The sequence below is a fragment of the Siphateles boraxobius genome, unplaced genomic scaffold (genome assembly GCF_051911475.1).
Source record: "Siphateles boraxobius isolate OS27281-9 unplaced genomic scaffold, OSU_SipBor_1 61, whole genome shotgun sequence".
NCBI classification, from domain to species: Eukaryota; Metazoa; Chordata; class Actinopteri; order Cypriniformes; family Leuciscidae; genus Siphateles; species Siphateles boraxobius.
This window is the reverse complement of record NW_027509188.1, coordinates 11,347,607-11,374,739: the sequence shown is the minus strand read 5'-3', so window position 1 is coordinate 11,374,739 and position 27,133 is coordinate 11,347,607. Positions and strand designations below refer to the sequence as shown.

At 42.1% G+C, this 27,133-nt stretch overlaps 2 protein-coding genes across 2 annotated transcripts in view; both read right to left on the bottom strand.

Annotated features, from left to right (window-relative positions):
* The window catches only part of LOC143718317 (tripartite motif-containing protein 16-like), a 58,987-nt gene extending 46,576 nt beyond the window's left edge, over nucleotides 1-12,411 (bottom strand). Inside the window, exons 1-2 of the mRNA XM_077209374.1 lie at nucleotides 11,683-12,411; nucleotides 10,667-10,753 (exon numbers count right to left, since the gene is read on the bottom strand). Of these exons, the coding sequence (XP_077065489.1) occupies nucleotides 10,667-10,753; nucleotides 11,683-12,255 (660 nt within the window). The 5' untranslated portion in view covers nucleotides 12,256-12,411. The remainder of the gene's footprint in view (nucleotides 1-10,666; nucleotides 10,754-11,682) is intronic.
* The window catches only part of LOC143718316 (tripartite motif-containing protein 16-like), a 145,666-nt gene that overhangs the window by 44,395 nt on the left and 74,138 nt on the right, over nucleotides 1-27,133 (bottom strand). The gene's annotated exons all lie outside the window — the stretch shown is intronic.

The following is a 27,133-nucleotide window of genomic DNA, read 5'->3' as shown; positions in this document are numbered from 1 at the left end:
CTGCGCTTCATCAGTTCTCCTTTGCCCACTCACCACCAGCCCACGAGACATCCGCGTGCGCTTCTCTGTTCCTTCAAGAATATTTTGGGATTGTTTCTGTTTATCGGCCGTTGCGGCTCTGCCTTGTTTCATTAAAGACTGTTAACCTGCTTTTCGTCTCCTGAAGTTTCCTCACGCAGCAGTCCTCGTGACAGAATAATCCGACCAACATGGATCCAGCTGATGAACGACCCATTCAGAACGCGATTGAGATCCAGGGAGCCATGCTGCGGAGACACGAGGAGGAACTCGCCGCCGCTCGTCAGGCTGTTGAGACCCTGTCTTCCCAGATATCTGACCTATCTCAGCAGTTTCACTTTCTCCGAACAGACCCGGTCCAGTCTTCTGGTCCCTCCGCTTCTGAGCCACGAGTGAATAATCCCCCCTGCTATGCGGGTGAGCCTACCGAGTGCATGTCGTTTTTAACCCAATGTGAAGTTGTGTTTTCGCTTCAGCCACACACTTATTCTGAAGGACGGACTCGCATAGCCTACATCATCTCACTTCTCAAGGGACGGGCTCGTGAGTGGGGAACGGCGATCTGGAATTCCGATGCCATCTGCCTCAACAGCTATTCCCTTTTTAAGGACGATATGTTACGAGTGTTCGACCGTTCGGTACGGGGATCGGAGGCTTCTCGTCAGTTATCCTCTCTGCGCCAGGGAAGACGCTCTGTCGCCGACTTCTCTGTGGAATTCCGCACGCTCTCCACTTCTTGTGGCTGGAACGAGCCCGCACTGGTAGCGCGCTTTGTCGAAGGGCTAAACGCCGAGATCAGGGATGAGGTTCTGGCTCGTGAAATACCCACCTTCCTCAACCCTCTCATTGATTTGGCCTTACGTGTGGAGGAACGTTTTGAGCTGCGTCGACGAGCACGTCCAGCGGTCCTCCCTTCCTTCCCAGCTTCTTTCGGTGCCTCTTCATCTGCACCTGCAGCGGACCAGGAGCCTATGCAGCTGGGTGGAATCCGGATCTCTGCTTCTGAACGCCAGCGCCGTATTACAAACCGTCTGTGTCTTTATTGCAGCGCTAACAACCATTTCGCCTCTTCCTGCCCTTTAAAAGACAGAGCTCCCCAGTAGAACGAGGGTTACTGGTGAGCGCATCCTCTCTAAGCCCTCCGCCTCCTTCACGGACTATTTTTTCTGTTCATCTCCGCTGGCCCGACTCTTCTATAGACTGTCAGGCTCTTATTGACTCTGGTTCCGAGGGAAATTTTATTGATGAGACCTGGGCCCTTAAGCATGGCGTTCCCCTTATTGAGCTTCAGGATCCCACCACTGTTTTCGCCTTGGATAGACGGGTTCTCGCCAGGGTTCACCGCGCTACTGCCCCCTTGAGTCTCACCGTATCCGGTAATCACCGCGAGACCATTTCTTTGCTGGTGTTTCACTCCCCTAATATACCTGTGGTGCTGGGTCATCCGTGGCTGGTGGAACATAACCCTCAGATTAACTGGTCTAAGAATTCTATTTTGTCATGGAATCTTTCGTGTCATGCTAAGTGTTTGGTGTCCGCTGTGTTTCCTGTGTCTTCTGTCTCTGTTTTTCAGGAGGAACCAGGTGATTTGTTAGGAGTCCCTGAGGAGTACCATGATTTGCGAGCGGTCTTCAGTCGATCCCGGGCGGCATCCCTTCCTCCTCATCGTCCGTATGACTGCAGCATCGAGCTTCTTTCTGGAACCACTCCCCCCCGGGGAAGGCTTTATTCTCTCTCCGTCCCGGAGCGTCAGGCGTTAGAGAAGTATCTCTCTGAATCCTTAGACGCTGGTACCATAGTTCCTTCTTCCTCTCCAGCCGGTGCAGGATTCTTTTTTGTGAAGAAGAAGGACGGCTCGTTACGCCCCTGCATCGATTACAGAGGCTTGAATGACATAACTGTCAAGAACCGCTACCCCTTGCCACTTATGTCATCAGCCTTTGAAATCTTGCAGGGCGCTAACTACTTCACAAAACTGGATCTTCGCAACGCGTATCATTTAGTTCGCATCAAGGAGGGTGACGAATGGAAGACCGCTTTTAAAACTCCGCTGGGCCACTTTGAGTACCGGGTTTTACCGTTCGGCCTGGTCAACGCCCCCGCCGTATTTCAAGCTTTGGTCAATGACGTTCTACGAGACATGCTAAACGTGTTTGTCTTCGTCTACCTTGATGACATTTTGATTTTCTCTCCGTCTTTACAGGTTCATGTGCAGCAGGTTCGTCGAGTCCTCCAACGACTTTTAGAGAACAAATTGTTCGTCACGGCTGTGAAATGCACGTTTCATGCTCCGTCTGTTAGTTTTCTCGGCTCCGTCATCTCGGCTCAGGGCATCAGTATGGATCCTGCTAAGGTTCGCGCGGTCACCGATTGGCCCACACCTGACTCCCGTATTGCGCTCCAACGTTTTTTAGGGTTCGCGAACTTCTACCGAAGGTTTATTAAGAACTTTAGTCAGGTAGTTGCCCCATTAACCGCTCTAACCTCGGTCAAATCTCGTTTTGTCTGGAGTAACGCAGCTCAGACCGCCTTTGATCGTCTTAAGACATTGTTTACGACCGCGCCGGTTCTCGTCACCCCTGACACTTCTAAGCCTTTCATTGTCGAGGTCGATGCTTCGGAGGTAGGAGTAGGAGCAATCCTCTCGCAGCAGTCTTCCGCTGACGAGAGGATCCATCCTTGCGCTTTCTTTTCTCGTCGTCTCTCTCCGTCTGAACGAAACTATGACGTGGGTAATCGCGAACTTCTCGCCGTCCGATTAGCCCTGGGAGAGTGGCGCCAATGGCTGGAGGGGTCTTCCTTTCCGTTCGTGGTCTGGACTGACCACCGAAACCTTGAGTACATCCAATCTGCTAAGAGACTCAACGCTCGTCAGGCTCGTTGGTCTCTATTCTTTACTCGTTTCGATTTCACTCTCTCCTACCGCCCGGGTTCAAAGAATTTAAAGCCTGACGCGCTGTCTCGTCAATTCTCCTCTCCCAAGACGTCACCCGTCGAGTCTATCCTTCCCCAGGAACGAGTGGTAGGGGCTGTTACTTGGGGAACTGAACGAATCGTTAAGCGCGCGCTTCCTCACGCCATAACTCCCCGTGGCTGCCCTAAAGGGTCATTATTCGTTCCTCCCTCCGCTCGTCGTGCCGTTCTCCAGTGGGGTCACTCCTCCAAGCTTTTTGCTCACCCTGGGGTTAGGGGTACTATTACGTCTGTGTCGCAAAGATTTTGGTGGCCCACTCGGGAACGTGATATCCGTCGTTTCATTGCGGCGTGTCCTGTCTGTGCTCAGACCAAGGTTAGTAATAGACCTCCCGCTGGTCTCCTTAGACCGTTGCCCGTTCCTTCACGTCCGTGGGCTCAGATTGGACTTGATTTTATTACAGGACTTCCTCCTTCGGGTGGAAAGACTGTAATTCTTACGGTCGTCGATCGATTTTCTAAAGCCGCTCGCTTCGTCTCTCTTCCTAAGCTTCCCTCCGCCAAAGAGACCGCCCAAATTGTTGTTGATCACATTTTTAAGATCCATGGCCTTCCTGAGAATATCGTATCCGATAGAGGTCCACAGTTCGCTTCCCTGTTTTGGAAAGAGTTCTGTCGCCTCATCGGAGCCACGGTCAGCCTTTCCTCGGGTTATCACCCCCAGACCAATGGACAAGCTGAACGCGCTAATCAGACCATTGGCCGTATTCTGCGAAGTCTCGCTTACCGCAACCCTGCCTCTTGGTCTGAGCAACTCCCGTGGGCAGAGTACGCGTTCAATTCCGCTCCCTCGTCCGCCACCGGATTATCTCCTTTTCAGAGCTGTTTAGGGTACCAACCCCCTCTTTTTCCTTCCTCGAGTCCTGAATCTAACGTTCCATCTGTTAATGGGTTTATCCAACGCTGCAAACGAACCTGGAAGACTGTGAGATCCGCTCTTTTAAGGTCTCGCTCCATCACTCGTCGGTCCGCTAACAAACGCCGTACCAAGAGTCCCCGTTATGTCATTGGTCAAAGGGTGTGGCTTTCCACCGCCAATCTTCCTCTCCAGTATCCGTCTCGTAAACTGGCCCCCAAATTTATTGGACCCTATCGCATAATTCAGGTCCTTAGCCCTGTCTCTATGAGACTCAGACTGCCATCCAATCTCCGCCGTGTTCACCCCGTGTTTCATGTCTCTTCTCTCAAGCCTGTTGTTCGCCCACCCCCCCGCCCAGTTAACCCTCCGGTTCGTGTCGAGGGTTCCCCTGTCTACCGGGTCCGTAAGATCCTTGATGTCCGTCCTCGTGGTCGTGGCCATCAGTTTTTAGTTGACTGGGAGGGTTATGGCCCTGAGGAGAGAAGCTGGATTCCCGCCCGGGACGTCCTGGACCGCTCGCTCATCGACGATTTCTATCGCTCCCGTCAGTCTTCCTCTTTGAGTGCGCCAGGGGGCGCACTTTGAGGGGAGGGGTACTGTCATGATCCTGGTTCTCTTCTCGTGTTTTATTGGTCTCTGTCTCCCTCTTCTGGTCATTCTCTGTCTCTGTTCCCTCTAGTCCGCTCTCACTTACTACTTATCTTCCCCAGCTGTTTCTCATTCTCTCATTATCGCACCTGTTCTCTATTTTCTATCATTAGCTACTCTCTATTTCTAGTCTCTCGTGTTTCTCTCTAGTTTGTCGGATTATTGTTGACCGTCATGTTCGTACCGCTGATGATTTCTCTTGTCGAATGTTCTGTTCAGTCTAGTCCAGTTGTCTGAGATCTACCTGCATCTATACCAGTTCTGAGCGGTTACCTGAGTAGGGTCCAGAGGACGTGTGAGGGATCTGCGCTTCATCAGTTCTCCTTTGCCCACTCACCACCAGCCCACGAGACATCCGCGTGCGCTTCTCTGTTCCTTCAAGAATATTTTGGGATTGTTTCTGTTTATCGGCCGTTGCGGCTCTGCCTTGTTTCATTAAAGACTGTTAACCTGCTTTTCGTCTCCTGAAGTTTCCTAACGCAGCAGTCCTCGTGACAACTTTAATCGTGATATGAACATTTCATACTGTTTCATCTCTATTCGGCATCATTCCTCTGTCTAAACAGCCAACAGCAAAGAACTCCAACCCCATTTCCTCTTGTCTTCTCACTACCAAAATTCCCAAAGGATGTTCAGTTAAAATTGGATAATAAAGAACCATGTCATAAGATCAGCATTTATCGGCATAAAATTGTACGAGTACTTTACGAGAATATGGCTCAACACACACTGTAAGTTTAATAAAAAACACCATTTTGTTTTTTAAATTCCAAACCCTCGTAAAAATTTGTTGTAAATGTGTGCACTTTTTTTTTTAAATCTTTTGATAGATATCCTTCAAACAGTGACTATGTTTGCGCAGTCAAGGCTCTTATCTCCAAATACCCTTTCCTGAGAGATGCAGAGGGAAATGGAAATGTAAGTCAAATTATAAATATTTTTTTTAGTCATTATAGACATTTTGCTTAAAAAAATCATGAAACCTCCTATTTTAGCACCAGTCAGTTCTCACTACCATTTAAAAAAAAATGTGAAAAAGGTAGATGTGGTAAATTTTAATTAACCTTTCAAATGCATACTGTAGGTTTTTTTTGAGAAAAACTTGTTTTTCTCAAAATTCCATTCCTGAAAATCATAACGATTAGCCAACCATAACGTTTGTTACCGACAAACAATTAAATAAAAACTAATATTGAAAGTGCTTGAAACCATCTTTAATATGGTATCAAAACCTGTAATAGGTAAAATTTCACCATGTCATGGGTTTTCCCAGATTGCATCACAAATTATAAATTAATGCTTGTTTTATTTTTTGTTGCAAACGACCCAGGGTATGTAACAGTGCAAGTTTTTTTCTTTTTTATCTGAGCAACAACAATTAAAGCTCTAATTCAATAACTCTTCCTCAAGCTGGCAATGTCTGATGCACAATGATGATGTAATGTTTCACTCAATTTTTTTACAACAGCATACCTGGCATATGTCCCTGAAAAGAAAATTTAAAACTGAAAGGTCCCCACTTGTTAATGAAGAGGAGGTGAAAAAGATTAAAATGAAATATGGTCACAATGTAAAGAAACCTGGAGAAAAAGAGGCTAGTTGTCAGAGAACCAGCAGATCTGTGGTAAGCAATGTCTAGCAGTGATAAAAACAATATAAAACTTTAAAAATAAACGTTTAGAATCTACAGCTAGTCTTTCCTCAAATGAATAATTCACTCAGATTAAATAAACCTGTAATCTTGTCATTACATGTGTGTTTTGCATCATAGTCAGATGAAGACTGTGTTTCTTCTATTGGAGAGGACGCTATTTCAATCAATGCCCATGTGAAGACCTTACAGGACCAGTACAAGAAGACCCAACCAGATGCTGCAATAGTGGATGAAAAAATGAAACAAACATTTGCTTGGAGGAGGAGGGAAATAACCAATGGCATTCCTGTTGCTGACATTTTTCAAAAATATCCCTTCCTTAGGACCCCTTCAGTTGTAAGTAAAAAAAAAAAAAAAAAAAAAAAAACCTTATCTATATTGTTTACCGATTTCCATACAGTGAAATCATAAAAAATATTGTCCATGATACTTTTTTTAGTGAATATCTTACTTTTTACCATACAGTAGCTGTGCATAAATGCTGCTTAAGTGAAAACAATATTTTTTTGTAAACAACGCAATTTCTCAAATGTGGGAACAAGCTTTGGAAAGTTCCCACCAAGAAAAAAAAGGAAACGTGTGTGTGAACTGTTGCTTAATACTATGGTGAGAAAAGAAAAACATTAATTTAAATTAATTGTTTCTTTTTTCTTTTGGTGTTTGTATTTCAGTTATTTCAGGAAATGGGTCGAATGCATGCCGTAAATAATTTCAGCCGGTGTTTCCAGGATTCCTTCAGCAAAATTGTCTCCAATGTTTTGAGTTTGGCTAAGGGGAAATCCGTTATAGAAGCACATTACATGAATGCCAGAAGAGAAGCTGTTGCAGAGAGTCTTTGTGGTATGCATGTTTTCCATTTAGACTGCTTGAATTTAAACTACAAATTGAATATTTTATGTCTTTATACCTGCTAGGAGTGTAACAGTTCTTGGTTAAAAATCTGCCCACCCACTGTTCGGTATGCACTGCACAGTGGTTAGTCTCAAATCTGAAGATGCATCTATAATAGTGATGTGACGGGGAGGCAATTTCCCGACCAGTTAATAGGAGTGTGACACACTCCGGGGGGCAGGGATGTTAAATCACTAATTCGAAAGTAAAACGTTCAATTTTTTTATTGTAGTGTTCTCTTATTGAACTAAATTATTTTTTATTACTATAAGACAATTGGGCAAGTGATGTAACCGGTGTTGTAGCTGAGCACCGGTAACACAAAGTATCGCAGCAAGCCTAATCTATAATATGGTTTGTTGAAGAAAAATTACGTGTAAAACAGTTCCGCTACCCAAAATAATTACCAGAAAAACCGGAAAAGCACCATTTTTTTTTTGTATCATTGCTTTATTTTTTTCATTTGTTTGATTGCCTGTAGTTTGATTATTTGTTCTTATTTTCTTTTCTTTTTTTTGTCAGTAGACCTTTTTTCTGAACATGACACGTACCGAAACCGTGAGCAATTTGAACTGTTACACCCCTAATACATGTTCAATGTCTTTTTAGATATGGATTTTCGTGGACTCTGGACGAATCTGTAGATACTGCATGGAAACCCACTCAAATAAGAAAGAGTTTTTCAGTGAAGATAAATTCATTCTCAGAACTTCAGAAGTCCACAAATATCACTTAGATTCCATTAAGGAAAATCCTACCAACACTGCAGTATATGGTGTTCAGAGAACCTGTCCATTTGATGAACTAAGTTACTTTGATGTGACAAAAGGACTGCCACCAGATATTATGCACGACTTATTAGAAGGCGTAATACCTTTAGTAGTCAAATTAGTTTTATGTAAAGCACATAGAGAAAAGCATATGACTATACAGGAAGTAAATGCTGAATTGAGTCAATTCTCAATAGGTCAAAATGATAAAACAAACAAACCATCCCAGCTTTCTGAGAAAATTTTACAGAATTCTAGCATATCAGGATCAGCCTCACAAAAATGGTGCTTGTTTAGGCTTTTACCTTTTTTGATTGCGCACCACATTCCACCCAATTCTGAATATTGGAATGTTTATCTTCTATGTCGAGAAATTGCAGATATTGTTATGGCTCCTACAGTAAAAAGAGAAACCCTCCCGATTCTTGATTTGAAAGTCAAAGAGTTCTTACAAGAGTTAAAAGATGTATTTTTCACGTCATCACACCTAAGTGTCATTATCTAATTCATTATGCGAGACTTATTTCATCTTATGGTCCGCTGCGTCCACTTTGGTGTATGCGTTTTGAAAGTAAGCATCAGTACTTTAAAACTGTAGCTAGCACCTGTAGAAACTTCATTAACATTGCTTCTTCCTTAAGCAAAAGACACCAATTCAAACAGTGTTGGGAGTTTATCAGAAAGCATGTTGTGTGATTATGAAAAAGTGACTGGAACGAGCGTGAGCACTCCATTTACATCTTTACCCAGAGAGCTTCAAAATACACTTAAAAGCCACAAAAGTTGTCAAGACATAGATTTTGCAGGTAAAACACTTCAACGTGTAAAAGAGGTTTGTGTAAATAATGTAAAATACACCACCAAAGATGTGTTTGTTATTGATGTTGTGCATACAGAGGAAGTTCCTTTATTCTTTCAGGTTAAGTATGTTTTCAACGTAGATACATTGTGGATACTGTGTGGAAAACTGTTGCTCCCACAATTGTTTGATACTCATTTCCATGCATTTCGAGTTTCATATGACAAGGATTGGTTTTGTGTGATGCCAGGAGAGGAACTGGACTACCAGGCACTTGACCTTTATGTGATCGATGACCTCTTGTATGTTGGAGCTAGATATGCATAGTCAAATCATTAGGTTTGTGCACATCTCAATGTTTATAATTTAATTCTTTAAAAATGTTAATGTAATGTAAATGCAAGGGTACTGTGTGGAAGGTAAAAATGATTTTAAAATTTAAAAATACTAAATAGCTTGTGAATTGTTATTGTAGATGGGAGAATGAAATTGACATTTTAGTGTAATTATTTTCTGAAATGTTTTGTAGCAAATGGAGAAATGTTTTTATGTTCTGTTAAAAATATGTTTGAAGTCTCCATTGTAAACTGTAAAGATGATTTTAAACAAAAAGAAATATTTTAACCTGGAACAAGTATTGCATGGAAGGTAAAAAATGAATTTAAAAGTCTAAATTGTAAAGTATTAAATAGCTTGTGAATTTTTATTGTAGATGGGAGAATGAAATTGACATATTGTGATATTTTAGTGTAATTTTATGAAATGTTTTGTAGCGAATGGAGAAATGTTCTGTTAAAAATATGTTTGAAGTCTCCATTGTAAACTGTAAATAAATATTTTAACCTGGAACAAAGTATTAATTCAATAAAATGTATTTGATGTGTATGGTTTCTGACATTAAATCGATGCCTTTTGGGATCAGTTGTTGAATGTTATTCAATAGAAAAATGGCTTTTAATTGTTGAATACTTGAAGGAACACATTTGACACATTAAAGGTACAAAAGGGCTTGTCACTGGGGTGGTACCTTAAAGGATCAAATTTGTACCGAAGATGAAGGTACAATATTGTACCATTAAGTTTTAGAAAAAAAAAGGAACATTTTGGTTCTCCATGGTACAAATCGTGTCCTTAAAGGTACAAACTGTAATGGTACAAATTTTTTTCTTTACATTAAGGTACAATTCTGTACCAGTAAAAGGTACCGCCCCAGTGACAAGGGTTTGTACCTTCTTTGGTACAAAATTTTACTTTTTTTTCCGAGAGTGTAGGAAAACAATAGGGCCTTCGCCTTTTCAAGGCTTGGGCCCTAATAATAATAAACAGAGCAATTCCAAGAGGGTCCTCACACCATCGGTGCTCGGGCCCTAATAAATGTTTCATCAACCAATTGCCTGGATTTAATAAATAAGAAGTAGGCTAAATATATCACGACATGGAGGCGCCGGGCGTGAACTGGAGCTTGTCTCTTAAATGAACCGAAACTTAGCGTGAGATTATACTTGCCTCACAGACACAGACATGTCTACATTTAAACAGAACAATTCAAAACTAAACAAAACAGACTGTTTTCTGCTTATGCAATCCGTATGAAATTTGCATTTCTCTCTGGCGCGTTCACTAGCATACTGTAAAGATCACGAGTCAGCATCGTCAACTTCATATTGGCAGGCGACAGTGACACAGACAGAAAACACTTGTTTATTAATAAACAATTAAAATATCTCCTTGCTATATTTGACATATTCATAATCAATACTTTTGCCGTTTTTTTGTGACAGCTTTTATGTGCTTTATTGGCAGCGCCATCCCTACATGTTACAACGCGTCACCACCGCATCACCATTCCGCATTCCTACACTTATAAAATGCAATTCAATATGGAAGTAATCCAAGTATTCAGAATACGTTACTCAGATTGAGTAACGTAACGGAATACGTTACAAATTACATTTTGGGGCATGTATTCTGTAACGAAATACGTTTTGAAAGTATCCTTCCCAACCCTGGTCCTGACTGAGACTTCTCAAACTTCTCTTCTTCTTCAGACTCACCTTATGAGACGCCACAGCCTCTCTCAGCTGCTGAAGATCTTTCTCTCTCTGCTGGATCCTCTGCTGGAACGACCTCTGTGTCTCCTTCTGCACCACAAATCAATAACAGATTTCAGTTTATAATGCTGTCACATATCTGTCAGGGTTCTGTCACTTTGGTCTAATTTATTCTTGGTTTTTTGCCAGAGCCCTAACACTCCTGTATTGTCTTGTCTTTGTGTGAGTGTACGGCCTCTTGTCTGTGTGCCTTGTTTCATGTTCGAAGCGTGGTGTCCGGATTCCGGCACTCATGTCTAGTTTGGTTTTGGTTTCTGTGCCGGGATTCGGACATTCATGCTCCGTGTGTTTGTATTCTGTTGTAAATTCACAGGATGAGCATTCACTCGTTCTCGTGCGCTCTGTCTTGTTGTGTAAGCATGCAGTTATGAGTTTGCTTTGGCCGTACGCGTGTGGTGTGGTGTTGTGTTCGGTGTAGCATCATCATGTTGTGAGTGCACAGCCTGATCATTGGTTCATTTGCCCCACCTGTTTTCCCTAATCACCTGCCTTGTTTGCTCCCTATTTATTCTCCTTGTGTTTCCAGTCCTGTGCCAGATCATCGTCAAATGATCCCCTTGTGTCCTGCCCTGCCAGATCCTATTTTCCTAGCCAAGTCATGCCTTGTCCAATTGCTGGTCTGAAAAGTGTTTTTGTTTGTCACTGCATTTAACTTGTGTTATTCTTGACAGAGATTTGTTTTGTCAAATAATCTGTGAATATTTTGTATTATTTTATGTTGCTTCATCAAAGCCTGTTTTACAAAATTTTGTGTTGATAAATATGTTTACGGTGCATTTTCACCATATTTTCTGTTATGTTCAGTGCGGAGCACAAATAGACTCAGCAGTGAAAGTCCACTTGCAACTTCTGTTCACTTCTGCTGACGTCTGCAGTGTGAATGATGTTACCTGATCATATGAGTGCCAATATAAATAGTGTCAACATTATTTCATCAGTGTTTACTTTATAGTAAATACCTGTTTCTCTGTCCTCTGAGCTGCAGCTGATACAGTGTCGTGGTTTTTATGTTCATCCATCGTACACAGCAAACATATAAACTTCTGGTCAGTGCGGCAGAAAACCTCGAGGAGTTTATCATGTGTTTGGCAGATCATCTCCTGCAGTCGTCCAGTGGCATCAGTCAGATTGTGTCTCTTTCTTTTAACAAAACTCTCATGTTGTTCAAGGTGATTCTGACAGAAAGACTCCAGACAGCCCAGACAGGACTTGACGGCTTTGCGTTTTCTTCCATCACAGACGTCACACTGCACATCTCCAGCTCCAGCGTAACAGTCAGCAGGAAGTTTAGTCTTCTTCAGTTTCTCCACCACTTCAGCCAGCATGGTGTTTTTAGTTAAAGCAGGTCTTGGACTGAAGGTCTGTCTGCACTGAGGGCAGCTGTAGACTCTCTTCTGATCCTCCTGATCCCAACAGCATGTGATACAGCTCATACAGAAACTGTGTCCACAGGGAATGGCCACTGGATCCTTCAGGAGATCCAGACACACTGAACACAGGAACTCATCCTGAGAAATTCTCGCTTCTGCCATTTTACTGCATGAGACACACAAACTCACAACGGCTCAACTGCACTTCAGTTTCAGTTTCTCTGAACTGAAGAGTTTCCTGTTTCCTGGTTCTGTGTTTCAGTGATGTGTGAAAAACATGTGTCTGCAAATCTGTATAGCAGTTTCCTCATTTCTGCTGAGTTCAGTTTCGACCAAACTCCCACAGACCTGGAGGTTATTTTAAATGCAAAAACCTTTTGTTTATTCAGGTGTGTTCAGTAAGAGCTGGAATTAAACTCTGTTGTGTCTCTCCAGAAATAGAAAGAGTAACCCTGCTGTAAAGTCACATATCATAAATCATCCACTAGATATCAGTCTCAGACAGTCACTCAAAAAAACACAAGTTATTGGGTATCAGGACAGCACCTTGGTGTCCGGTTCCTTCATTGTCTTCATTTCTAAAACTTGTATGCAGTGTTGTACGAAATGCTATTTCCCTGGTTTAAACTATATATAATAAAAGCTATTTGTCTGTAGCAAATGGGGTTATGTCACAATCTACATCGTTAAAAGCGCTATATAAATGATGATGACGTGATCTCATCAAACTGAGAGGTGCAAACTTTTTTGTTCTCCTGCTCACCACCACCAAAAATGTTGGAATAATTTCCCCTTTAATAGGGGAAATTAGGGAATCAATTATAATATTTGATCATCTTTGAATGTGGGACTTATTTAGATTCAGAAATGTTCTAAATATAATATGAATAGAAGGAATACGGATGATGATGATGTATCTCCACCTGTATACCACCTCATATTCACACATCTAGACAGAATCTGCCCAGCACAGCTTAAACCATACCATCACATTTATGGATAATACAACTGTGGTTGCTGTCATCAGGAACAACAATGACACTGCATACAATACTGGAGCAACAACAACACCCTATCTCTAAATGTCTCTAATAGCTGGGTTTCAGTCGCATGAATATGATGAGGCATGAAGACGGGGCGATTTCAGATGGAGGACAGGAAGTAAACATGGACAATACGTCTATGGAGGAAACCGTTACGGAGAGTCCGTATTGTACGAATTGCACTGGATTGCGTGTTCATATTTGGATCTGAAGCCTCAGGCAACAAAAATCGTTAATTTCCGAGGTTTTAGTCCTCAAATTCAGCAGTTATTCCGGGTTTTCTCCTTTCATCTGGCGCCTGTAGGCCGGTTCTGATCACGGGCAGCCTAAAAAGCCCCAATGAAGTCCATATTAGACTACCGGTAACTTAATAATCATTACTAAGTAAATTAGCATTTAATGACAACCTAATGCTATATAAACACAGACACAAAAAACACGTTGGCTAGCTAACATACCTCCGACGAAGTGGTCGCTGTAGACACGGACATTAACAGACTCTGCTCCTCCTGACCGCAGACGTACGTTAAACATCCACTTTTTACGGCGTTGTTCTGTGAGCTTTTTACATTTCTCACCTTTATGACTGACAATCTATTTTTTTTTTTTAATTTTTTTTTTTATTTCAATCCTCCCGATGTTCTCTTGTAGCCTATACTTTCCTTATGTGGGCTTCTAGGTCGCTAGCACCTTTATTAGACAGCTTTGCAGGTCATGCATTCTGCTTTACACGGATCCCAACCGAAACAAAAACACGGGAATTTTCTCTTTAAATCATCTGTGAATTTACATTTGGACTTTTTTTTAACGCTGTTAGCCACTTACATCTTATCTCGCACTTGACCGTAAACTGCGTTATGGGTAGGCCCACCCAAAAATTTTCTTAAAAAACAACAACTTTTTATATAATTTTAATTTAGTCCATTATTAAAAATCATAGCAAATAAATTCATAATTTGTGCTAAAATAGTCTAAATGTTTAGCTTTCGAAGTTTGATAGCTTAAGACTTCCTCCGCCCTGTTTTAAACGAAGCATGTATTTAATCAAGCTCTAAATACGGCTGGTTGTGACAGTCGTCAATGATTTATGTTTTTCCTATTCTGGGATGGCGCTGTTGAGCGTATATTCGGGGAACCAGGTGTGAAGTTATTTAAGGAAGTGTGATTGCGTTTCTCTCTCTCTCTCACGCTCTCTTGCCTTTGTTGTCAGGCGCGGGTTATTCCCGGTCGTGGTCACGCTAGCGGATGGCTTGTGAGTATTGTTGTTGTAGCCCGTGTTGCATTGATGTGTTAATGCTGCGGTCTTCTCCTGTTTTTATTGCTCACGATTCATATTTTGAGGAATATGTTTCCCTCATTGAATTTCGTTAAGTATTTGGAAAGTTGTGCCGAGAGCGATTTGGTGATTTGCGTGTAAATGGAGCGTTTGAGAGAGAGAGCTGTTTCCAATCCGGTTATGTTGTGGTTTAGACGTTGATTCAGGGCATTATCGGTACTATGTTGTGAGGAAGTTTTGGTGTAGGAAGGTTTTTTTTTGGTCGCCGAATTATTTTGTAAATATTGTGTGTGATGTAATGAATTGCATTTCAGGCCCAGTAGTTTAATGAGTGACATGGTAAGCTAACGTTTTTTTTCTTCTTTTTTTGCCCGTTTTCCTCTTATGTTGTTGCCTTATTGTATTTTGATTCATTTTCGTTCTTGCATAAGATTTATTGCATTGCATTTAATTATCTGAATTCTTTATTTTTATTTATCTGTCATTCATTTATTGTTGTGAGGTAATTAAAAGGTAAATGTTTCTGGGTCTGAAATTAATAGTGATTTGTTTAATTATTTTTTCCCCGCTCTATTTCTTTTGTTTTGAATTGAATGTATTGATGTACTGAATAGTAATGTAATATGACTGGAATTGAACTTGAATAGAAAACTTTTGAATCAAATTTCTTGTGGTTCCTTGTTCTGTTGCTTCATAATTGATAATGTCATCTCTATGTGTAGTGTTTCTAATGAGGGATTTATCAAATAATTGTGGTGTTTTTTACCCCTGGTGCCCGAACCCAATCTTTTAAAAGGATCTCTGGCTAGTTTGACAACTTAGTCTTATTGGGTTAGTGATACCATTTGCGCTACAAACGTGATATAATAACACACCCGATGTTTTCGTTGTAGCAAGATATTTTAAAATAAAGTTTTTACCTGTAAGTCGCCATTGTTGTTTTTACCCATTGCATTCTGGGCCGTGACGTAGACTGGTCCCAGCGCCGCTACAAACACAAGGCGCGTAAACACTATCGTTATCAAAGTTAAACTACTACCTCAGTTAGCGAGCGAAATGTCTGGGCACTGACTTTTAATGACCCTACAAGTTCAGTTAAGCCAGCAAAATATGAGGAAAATGTTTAATAGGAAGGAAGAACAAAACTCGGACTTGGATATGGTATTGATCTGACAGAATTATATGGCATAAAAAGGCAAACTACAGCTACAGGTTTTATTTTACTATGTAAAAAAGAAAATGCATAGAAAAGCAAACCCAGTTTTACAATAATGATACATTGATCATAGTTAATTTATGTCAAGATTGCACATTAGTCACACTGAAATAAAGTGGTATTTAACATTATTTCACAAAAAAAGATAACATTCATTCATGTCTGTTTCTGTTTATTACTCACAGGACAGTATGTTTACGGCACATTTAGAAAGAATGATCATTTCTACATATTTTCCACCAAAAATATGACCTGTAGAGTTTTAGCACTCTCTCTGTGACAGTTCCAATACAGTTATATTTACAGTCAGAGAACATAAGCAAACCGTTCCGCAAGAACCATGAACTCCAATGAGCTCGTTCATCAGCTGTCGGCGATCAAAATCCTCAAGTGAATCAGGGCTAAAGTGTCGAGAACAGAGCCGCGGGTAATTGGGGAGTTTCACTCGCCCACAACACAAGCATCTTCCCATTGTTTTCTTCCCTTTGCATCAGAACTAGGAAAACAGTGGAAGGTCAAATCACTGCTCTTGTTTGTCTTCGAATGGGCATCACAACCAACAGCCACACAATGTGGCATTTTATCTCTCTAGGTGGGTCCGACGATGAACTGTAGAAGAGTGTGTCGAACGCTCGCCTCTGATGTGTTCTTTTTAGTTTAGCGCTCAGGACCGTCGTGCGTCATCAAAAGTCGACGGCCCATAGTACAAAAAAGCTGAAAAAAAAAGTGATAGCGCTTTTTTATTTTTCTTAATCATGAAAGCGTTTCAGGTATTTTTAACCAAGCGCCTTAATTAGGAGGGGTATTGACATCATATCTAGACGGAGATCCTTTTAAGGCCAAATACCGTCACACTGTTTATTTTCATGGCCATAGGAAAATAAAGTAAAAAATCTACTACACTATTTCAGTAAATAACAATTTCAATCCTGCTGATATTCTCTTGTAGCCTATACTTTCCTTATGTGGGCTTCTAGGTCGCTAGCACCTTTATTAGACAGCTTTGCAGGTCATGCATTCTGCTTTACACGGATCCCAACCGAAACGAAAACACGGGAATTTTCTCTTTAAATCATCTGTGAATTTACATTTGGACTTTTTTTTAACACTGTCACTTACATCTTATCTTGCACATGACCGTAAACCAGGCACGGCGTTATGGGTGGGCCTGATGGGCCTAGGAGCACCCACTTTTGAACAGGCCCACCCAAAACTTTTCTTCAAAAAAAAAACCTTTTATATATTTTAATTTTGTCAAGAATTATTAAAAATCAGCAATATGTGCTAAAATAGTCTAAATGTTTAGTTTTCAAAGTTTAGCTTTCATAGCTTAAGACGTCCTCCGCCCTTTTATAAACGAAGTATGTATTTAATCAAGCTCTAAATACGGCTGGTTGTGAATCCTATGGGGCGAGGTGACGTCACCTAGCACCTGTCGAGTTTTCAAAACAATTTTAAAAAGCTGGTTATGTTTATTTTGATTTTTCTGTGCAAATTCAGCATACAGTGAGGTTTGAGATCGGATGTATCTTGGCACATGCACATTGGGGAAATCGACGTGATGCATGCTCCAATTTGTGTTAAATGGCTGCAAATCTTCGTGGATGACCGTGAATTGACAGTAGTGATTCTATGTCTGTATAAGCCAAGCTCAGTTGTTAATGAAATTGGAAGAAATTAATGTTGTATGAAATAATCAAACAGGTCTATTGCCACTTATGACCGGATTTAGGCCTAATGGGTGGTGATTGATCTTTATGAGCTCGGAGCATGTTTTACATGCCAGATGACTTTGTCAATGACCAAGCCGAGTATTGATTGAAACTGTTGGGCAGTGTTGTTGATCTGTTGTTAACTTAAAACAATTAAATTGAATTGTGAAATATTCGGACTCATGTTATACGAGCAGAACTAAACTATGTTTTGGGGAAATATTAGATTCCTGACCACTTTTACAGTCTATAGGCCTCAGGTCTATAGAGAGATGTGCTAAAGGACAGCCAGGTATGGTGCATAATGGAGATTCAAAAGCGCTCTTCATTGGTCAGAACCAAGCGATCGCAGGTCTGTCCTATGCACCGACATTTTTTACAATGCAACAAAATATTTAAAGAGCATCAAGCTATTAAAATTCCAATTGAATTCCAATGTAGAATGTGGTCTGTTATTTCTTGATAACAGACCGCTGCTAAGTATAACACAGCGTTGCCATGAAAAACAGAGCGTTGCCATGGACGTAGTTCAGAGACGGAACAGACTATTTTCTTTAGCCGAAGCAATACAATCGTTTTTAAATCAATAAACTCCTTTTTAAATCAATATTTTGTCAAATTATTGATTTATTTGGTAGGTAGCCATGTATAAGCAGGAATTGATTCATAATTCTTGATTTTCTTTTTTACCACTCATTTATAAACAAGCACTTTCTATTTTTACAGCATGTTAACTTATCTTCGATACTATTCCTTATAAAAAACAATCGGTTTGCTTTGATATCGCTACTTATATCCAACTTTCTGAATTTACGCTACTAGCCTTAAGCCTGCTAGCATTGCACGCGTGGCCTCTCGCCTATCGATCGTCTCATTTACACCCATTTCACTGAAAGGATACAGGTTATATCCAGGATTTCAGTCCTAAATTAGTGATGATATTGGTAGTATCACTACAAATTTACTGTTCAGCTGTTATAATGGCGAATAAATCGGATGTGTGTCTAACGTTACCTCTGAGTGCAAGTGAGGACACATTTGAGCTGCATTCGATGCTGTTAGAGCTGGAGTCCGTGGAGAAGCAGATCCGTGTTCTACTGGAGAGGCAAGCCGAGCTGCGAGATCGGCGATCAGCGCTTGAAACCACGTGCCGATGCTCACAAGTCAGTGGTTAGTAACTTTTTGACTCCGACCTCGTCTACTCCGTGTGCTTCTCTGCACAGGACGCAAGGACCCAGGACGCGATCATCCCTGGCTTTATTCACTCCGGCACCGACACAGCATCATGGACCCAAGGTGATCCCACAGCGGAAGACACGAGCCAGGACCAGAGCAAGAACCCCTGCGCCCCTCCCGGTCTTCGAGATCTCCACCCGGAACTGCTTCTCCCCTCTTCGCGAGTCGGAACGCGACGACGCCGTGATCATCGGCAGTTCCATCGTCCGTCATGTCCGCGCTACCTCAGGTAAAGGTAAGGTGCGCACTCACTCCGACGAGCGCGTCGGAACTGTTGTGCTGCACGAGGGAGTGAACGACATCAGGCTGCGGCAGACGGAGGTTCTGAAGGAGGACTAGAGGAGCCTGATCAAGACGGTGGGCAGCACATCGCCTGAAGCAACGATCATCGTGTCTGGACCGCTTCCCACGTACCGACAAGGACAGGAAAGGTTCAGTAGATTATTTGCACTAAATGAATGATTAATGTCATTGTGTAATGTACGGAAACTGCTTTTTGTAAATAATTGGAATCTGTTCTGGGAGCGACCTAGGCTCTACCCTGCTGATGGCCTGCACCCCAGCTAGGGCTGGGTATTGTTCAAAATCTTTCGATCCGGTGCCAATTTCGATACCTCAGTTTCGATACCGGTTCCTAACGATACTTTTTTCGATACCAATTTTATGAAATCCATTTGAACAAGATTACATAACTATAATTATAATTATATAAATTATATATATATAATTATATATAACTATAAACATAATTATATTTTTTCCAGTTTGACTCATGCTCCTAGGAATGCTCCACGCCTCTTGTGTGTGTAGAGTTTGCTTGTACGTGCATTTCATATGTATTTGTTTGAGCACTGATGTTAACGAGTTAACTCCTTAGGTATCGAAATCTGGAACCGAACATGACATTTTTCAATAGTATCGAGGCAATTAGGTCGGTACCTAAAAAGTATCGAACTCGGTACCCAGCCCTAACCCCAGCAGAATCGGAGCGGCTGTTCTGTCGGACAACATCTCCAAGACGTTACACACCATTTGACTAGTAAGTCAAAGTCCAAATCACAATCTTTCCTGTCCCAACTTAATTGATATCATAAGTAATGTAGAACATATAGAAACTGTGTCTATTCCTCGTTTAGTGAGGCCAAACAATAAATCTAGTGTAGGATCTAGCAAAAATCTAATTGTAATTAAACCAGAAAATCTCAATATCAGTGAACAAAAACAATTTCTAAAGCTAGGTCTTCTAAACATTAGATCGCTCACGCCTAAGGCGGTTATTGTACTGAAAATTAAATGTTCACAGATAATAGTTTTGATGTATTTTGCCTTACTGAAACCTGGCTTAAACCAAATGATTATTTCGGTCTAAATGAGTCCACTACACCAGGATACTGTTATAAGCATGAGCCCCGTCTGATCGGTCGTGGCGCGGTTTTGCAACAATCTATAGAGATATTCTAAATGTTACTCAGAAAACAGGTCACAGGTTTAATTAGTTTGAAGTACTTGTGCTAAATGTTACGCTCTTAGATGTAAGAAAGAAAGCCTATTATCTCTAGCTGTCACGGTTGTGGTGTAGATGAAGACAGGCTGAGGCAAAAAGCTCCAATTCAAAGATTTACTCAAAAGCAACAACAAACAGGTTCAGGCAGGCAGAGGGTACACTCACAAAACACTATAACATTACAAGAACCGACCAAGACTAACTGAACAGAAGGATACTAAATACAGATACACATCAAACATAACAAGGTGAAGACATGTGACACGGATGAAGATAACGATGAACAGGCTGGTAATTGAGGGAGTGAGTACAGGTGTGGAAACAAGAGGGATTCTGGGTAGTGTAGTGAAGACTAAGACAGACAGGTGCAGACGAAGACTGTGACAGAACGCCCCCCTTCAACAAGGCGCGACCTCGCGCCGTAGAACATCAATGGGGTGGGGGGGTGGGCGCCCTGGAGGCTGACGAGGGGGAGGCCGATCTGGAGCAGGAAGCGTCCAGGGCGGAGCAGGACATGGGCGTGGCCAGGGCGGAGCATGACGTGGCCAGGGCAGAGCAGACGAACCCTCGGGCGTCCAGGGCGGAGCAGGCTGTGGGCGTGACCACGGCGGAGCAGCACGTGGGCGTGGCCAGGGTGGAGCAGGACGTGGGCGTGGCAGGACGTGGGCGTGGCCATGGCGGAGCAGGACGTGGGCGTGGCCAGGGCTGAGCAGACGAACCCTCGGGCGTCCAGGGCGGAGCTGTTAGACCCTCGGGCGTCCAGGACAGAGCAGGCTGTGGGCGTGACCACGGCGGAGCTGTTGGACCCTCGGGCGTCCACGGCGGTGAGGACCCTTCGGGTGGCCATGGCGGTGAAGACCCTTCGGGTGGCCATGGCGAGGACCTTTGGGCCCCCCCCAAAAAAATTACTGGAGAGCGTGACAGATTTCGACCCCGACTCCAGAATAGAGTCGGGGACAGGACGTGAAGCTCTGGCTGGACGTGGCTGACGTGAAGCTCTGGCTGGACGTGGCTGACGTGAAGCTCTGGCTGGACGTGGCTGACGTGAAGCTCTGGCTGGACGTGGCTGACGTGAAGCTCTGGCTGGACGTGGCTGACGTGAAGCTCTGGCTGGACGTGGCTGACGTGAAGCTCTGGCTGGACGTGGCTGACGTGAAGCTCTGGCTGGACGTGGCTGACGTGAACAGTCTCTGTGTGGCTGACGGGCACCAGCGGTGAAGGCTCGGCTGGGCTGTACGGAACCAGCGGTGAAGGCTCGGCTGGGCTGTACGGAACCAGCGGTGAAGGCTCGGCTGGGCTGTACGGAACCAGCGGTGAAGGCTCGGCTGGGCTGTACGGAACCAGCGGCGAAGAGGGCTTTGAGTTGGGCGGAACCAGCGGCGAAGAGGGCTTTGAGCTGGGCGGAACCAGAGGATCGAAGAGGGCTTTGAGCTGGGCGGAACCAGCGGCGAAGAGGGCTTTGAGCTGGGCGGAACCAGCGGCGAAGAGGGCTTTGAGTTGGGCGGAACCAGCAGCGAAGAGGGCTTTGAGCTGGGCGGAACCAGAGGCGAAGAGGGCTTTGAGCTGGGCGGAACCAGCGGCGAAGAGGGCTTTGAGCTGGGCGGAACCAGCGGCGAAGAGGGCTTTGAGCTGGGCGGAACCAGCGGCGAAGAGGGCTTTGAGCTGGGCGGAACCAGCGGCGAAGAGGGCCTTGGGCTGGACGGGACCAGCGGCGAAGAGGGCTTTGGACTGGACGACTGAGCCATGATCGTTGTTTGTGTAGCCCACACACACAAGATCGCCGTAATCAGCACTGTATCTTCCAGAGCTGGCTGGACGGTCTCGGGCTGGACGGTCTCGGGCTGGACGGTCTCGGGCTGGACGGTCTCGGGCTGGACGGTCTCCGGCTCTATGCTGGACGGGACCAGCGGTGAAGGCCCTGGGCTGAACGGTGGGGTTGGAGTGGGGCTGGTGACTTCGTCGACGGTGAAGGATGAACCGCAGGATACCAGCACCCACTCCACATAGTCGGCGAAGCTCCCTCGAGGAGGTTCCCCGGACAACTGCGCTCGAGTGGTGTTGTTCAGTCCCACACGTAGAAACGTGCAGAGGCAGTCGTCCGGGAAATCGGTCTGAGGCACCAGATCCAGGAACACTTCCAGGTGTTCCTCGAGAGAGCTGACTCCCTGCTCAAGGCAGATGAGCTTGACTGCAGGGAAATCCATGATAACAAAAAGGAAAAAACAAACAAAAAGAAAACAGACTGAAGACGATACTATAACTCTTTTTGTGGTCGGTTCTTCTGTCACGGTTGTGGTGTAGATGAAGACAGGCTGAGGCAAAAAGCTCCAATTCAAAGATTTACTCAAAAGCAACAACAAACAGGTTCAGGCAGGCAGAGGGTACACTCACAAAACACTATAACATTACAAGAACCGACCAAGACTAACTGAACAGAAGGATACTAAATACAGATACACATCAAACATAACAAGGTGAAGACATGTGACACGGATGAAGATAACGATGAACAGGCTGGTAATTGAGGGAGTGAGTACAGGTGTGGAAACAAGAAGGATTCTGGGTAGTGTAGTGAAGACTAAGACAGACAGGTGCAGACGAAGACTGTGACACTAGCCTTGGCTACTGTATATAGACCTGCAGGGCCCTATGCTGATTTCCTAAAAGAGTTTGCAGACTTTCTCTCAGATCTATTGGTCAATGTCGATAAAGCAATAATTGTTGGAGATTTTAACATACACGTACATAACATAAATTATGCGTTAGGGGCTGCATTTACAGATCTATTAAACTCCTTTGGGGTCAAGCAAAACGTCAGTGGTCACACTCATCGTCTAAATCATACACTAGATTTAATTATATCATATGGAACCGATCCAACCGATATAGATATTATCCCGCAAAGTGATGATCTCACTGATCATTACATGGTAACTTGTATAATACGTACTGCTGAAATTTGTCATGTTGCGCCACGTTATCGACCAGGCAGAACAATCCTTCCAACCACTATAGATAGATTCTCAAATAGCTTACCTGATCTATCTCAGCTGCGCAGTGCACCCAAACAAACAGATGAACTAGAGGAAATGACTAGCAGTTTGAGCACCATGTTCTCTAGTACATTAGAAATTGTTGCACCAATTAAATTAAAAAAGGTTAGAGAGAAAACTAAAGCACCATGGTACAACAGTGCTACGCATGTTATCAAGAGAGAAACTCGTAACTTAGAGCGTAAATGGAAACAAACTAACTTAGAGGTCTTTAGAATCACGTGGAAAGACAGTATGTCACGTTATAAAAAGGCTCTAAAAGCAGCCAGGGCTGAGCATCTCCACAAACTAATAGAAAATAACCAAAATAATCCAAGGTTTTTATTTACCACCGTGGCTAGACTAACAAATAAACAAACATCACCAGAGCAAAATATTCTGTTACAGTATAGTGGTAATGATTTTATGAATTTCTTCACTGAGAAAATAGAAAGCATCAGAAACACAATTGTAAATGTACACTCTTTAATGGTGTCTTATGATTCAGCCTCAATTATCGCCCCTCAAGAACAACTACACCGCTTTACAACTATAGGACAGGAAGAGCTAAATAAACTTATCATTGCATCTAAACCAACAACATGTTTATTAGATCCAATACCCACTAAACTACTGAAAGAAGTGTTACCTGTAGTGGAAGAGCCTCTTCTCAATATTATTAAATTGTCTTTAATTTTAGGTCATGTTCCAAGAATATTCAAGCTGGCAGTAATAAAACCTCTCATTAAGAAACTGCAATTAGATCCAAATTACCTAGCAAATCACAGACCCATTTCTAATCCTCCATTTATGTCTAAAATACTAGAAAAAATTGTGTCCGCTCAACTCGGCTCTTTCTTGCAAGAAAATTATATCTATGAAAACTTTCAGTCAGGATTCAGACCGCATTATAGCACAGAAACTGCGCAAGTTAAAATTACAAATGATTTACTTTTAACTTCTGACCAAGGCTGTATCTCAATACTAGTTCTACTAGATCTTAGCGCTGCGTTCGACACTATAGATCATAAAATACTCTTGGATCGACTACAAAACTACACTGGTGTTCAGGGACGGGCATTAAATTAAGCTGGTTTAGATCGTACTTATCAGACCGTTACCATTTTGTCTGTTTAAATGGGAAAAAAACGAAGATAACGTCAGTAGACTATGGAGTGCCGCAAGGATCATGTTTGGCCCTCTACTATTCTCAATATATATGCTGCCACTTGGTAATATTATAAGAAAACATGGAATTAATTTCCACTGTTATGCTGATGACACTCAATTATATATTTCATCACAACTAGATGAAAACACTAACTCATCTAAATTGACAGAGTGTCTAAATGATATAAAATGCTGGATGACGTGTAATTTCCTGCTATTAAATTCAGATAAAACAGAGGTATTACTTATTGGTCAAAAAAACTACCCACAAAACTCCTTACAATACAACTTTAATTTAGAAGGATGTCCTGTTACTTTATCCACTACAGTAAAAGACCTGGGTGTTATACTAGATCGCAACTTGTCTTTCGAAAATCATATTTCATATATTACAAGAACAGCCTTTTTCCACCTTAGAAATATTGCTAAGCTACATAAGATTCTATCTGTTTCTGATGCAGAAAAGTTAGTAATTCATGACCTCAAGACTAGATTACTGTAATGCAGTTACACATGGCAAATGTGTACGTTTTGTAGCACTACATGTATGCAACATAAAATAAAGTGTATCAAGATTGTACTTGAGTGCAATTCATGTGTATCTACATACCTTATCCATATTAAATAACTCACTAGTTCACCGCTAAAATACATGCATTCACTTCTTTATTACATTAAAATTACAGAAAATTACACAGGTATAAGCTACGTAAAATAAAGTGTATCAAGACTGTACTTAAGTGTACTTCATGTGTATCTACATACCTTATCCATATGTACCTTAGTTTGAATTAACTCTCTAGTTCACAGCTTAAATACATGCATTAACTTCCTAATTACATTGCAACTACAGAATATTACACAGGTATAAGCTATGTAAAATAAAGTGTATCAAGACTGTACTTAAACGGACTTCATTTCTATCTTACCATATCCGTCTGTGTCTTAGATTGGATTAACTCACTAGTTCACAGCATAAATACATGATTTTTGTCATCAGCACAGTCCGCTGGTATCTGCATGCACTATTTGAGTGTAGCCTGTTCATGGACGAGTGAACTTAGAGATACCTCTAGGGGGGTCGGGGGGCATGCCCCCCAGGAAGAAAATTTTGTACATTTTAAAGATAAATTCATTAATCTGGTGCACATTGAGTCACCCGAATCCGCTGTTAAAAATAATCCAACCGCCCAAACATATGATATTCTTTGATTTAGATCTGCATCTGATCATCATTAAAATTTTTCAAATTCTCAATGTTAAGCATGATAATATGGTAAAATATCACACTGAAGTAGGCTGATTTAAAATTAACATTTATTTAAATTAAAAGTTATTCTTTGGCCAAAATTACATTTCCTTAATATCCTAAACAGAGGCTTTTTACTCCCTTCAAAGTTAAATTGTCAATGTTTCATTACATCACTGTTGGCAAACACTCTTATCAGAATACATTTTTTACCTTTAAAATAGGGCATTTTTCCCTATAATTTTATGTAGCGCTCCATCTTTCTTTTAAAATATTCCTTAATTTGATCAATACATTAAATCAGAATAATAAGACAGTAGGCTGTTACCAATCAAATTAAATAATTTACATTGATAAATTACAACTGTAGTAAATGCCCTGATATGTTTTCCTTGATTGATTTTCTCTAAAGAGAATTACGTTGTTGAAAACGAAAGTAAAAGAGTGACGCTCATTTCGTTTTACCATGATAAGAGTTCCGTGTCTTTATTAAAATCAAAACATTATAATGATTTATCTGTCATCCATCCTCGATTAATTTGAATGTAGGCTAATTTTTTTTATTATTTGTCTCGCCCGACCCGCGCAGCACTATCGGCAAACTTAATGGCCACAGGCCGAGTTTTGTTGAGAGCCGGAGGCGGCTGCCTCGTAATTCCATGCAGGAAAACCCTGAAAGGAGTTCGCTAAAATATTGGTGGGGGCCTACCTAGCGTCCCCCCAAATCATTTTTTTGCTAGTAGCTACTTTTTTGTATTTAAATGTCTGAAACCTAAAATAAACATTATGTGGTTAAAAACACTGAATAGTTGTGATATATTGAGCGCATCTGTCTCTGGCTCAGCGCCAGCCAACGCGCGAAAGCACTTTTGAATTTAGCAGTTGATCACGTGATGCACTGACTGTTCTAATCACACCGCTATGAACGTACGTGTGAAAGGGTTAACAAATATGGCTCGATTATTGAAGGAAAAAGTGCTTTATTTGTAATTTAAAATGATGGTGCTGATGAATTTTAGAGCCCCCACAGGTGTAGGATTTTACTGCTTTCATGGGAGCTCATACTCTCTCTATGGGAGCTCAGCTCCCACTGGCTCCCACGTAATTCGAACCATGGTCTTATCTATATTTATACTTGATTGGCAGAAGCTTCCCTTTCCCTTTTAGCTCTTCAATTTTAGCACGGACCTCTGGAGTCATTGATTCCGCACAACGCTTTGAATAATCTGAAAGCTTCTCTTTTTTGAGATTAAATGGTGGGAGGCTCTTTAAAAATTTTGGAGCTTCGATTGTAATTTCAGCCAGGGGAGCAGACAGAGCCAGTATGTTACAATCCACACCTACAATTTTGAAGGCCTTATTCATGCTCCCCTGACTCTTGTAGGCCTTCACAACTTTGTGGTACCGACGTACCACATCGTCAATTGTGCGAGCTGCAAAGAAAACAAGAAAAACAGAATTATAAGCCATTTACTTTAAACTGACTAAAATAGGACTGAAATTATATATTAAATAGCATTGCTTACTCCCACCCAATTGTCTTAGGCAGCATTGTAAATGATCAAAGTACAGACAAGAATCAATATAAGTCTGTGTCATATA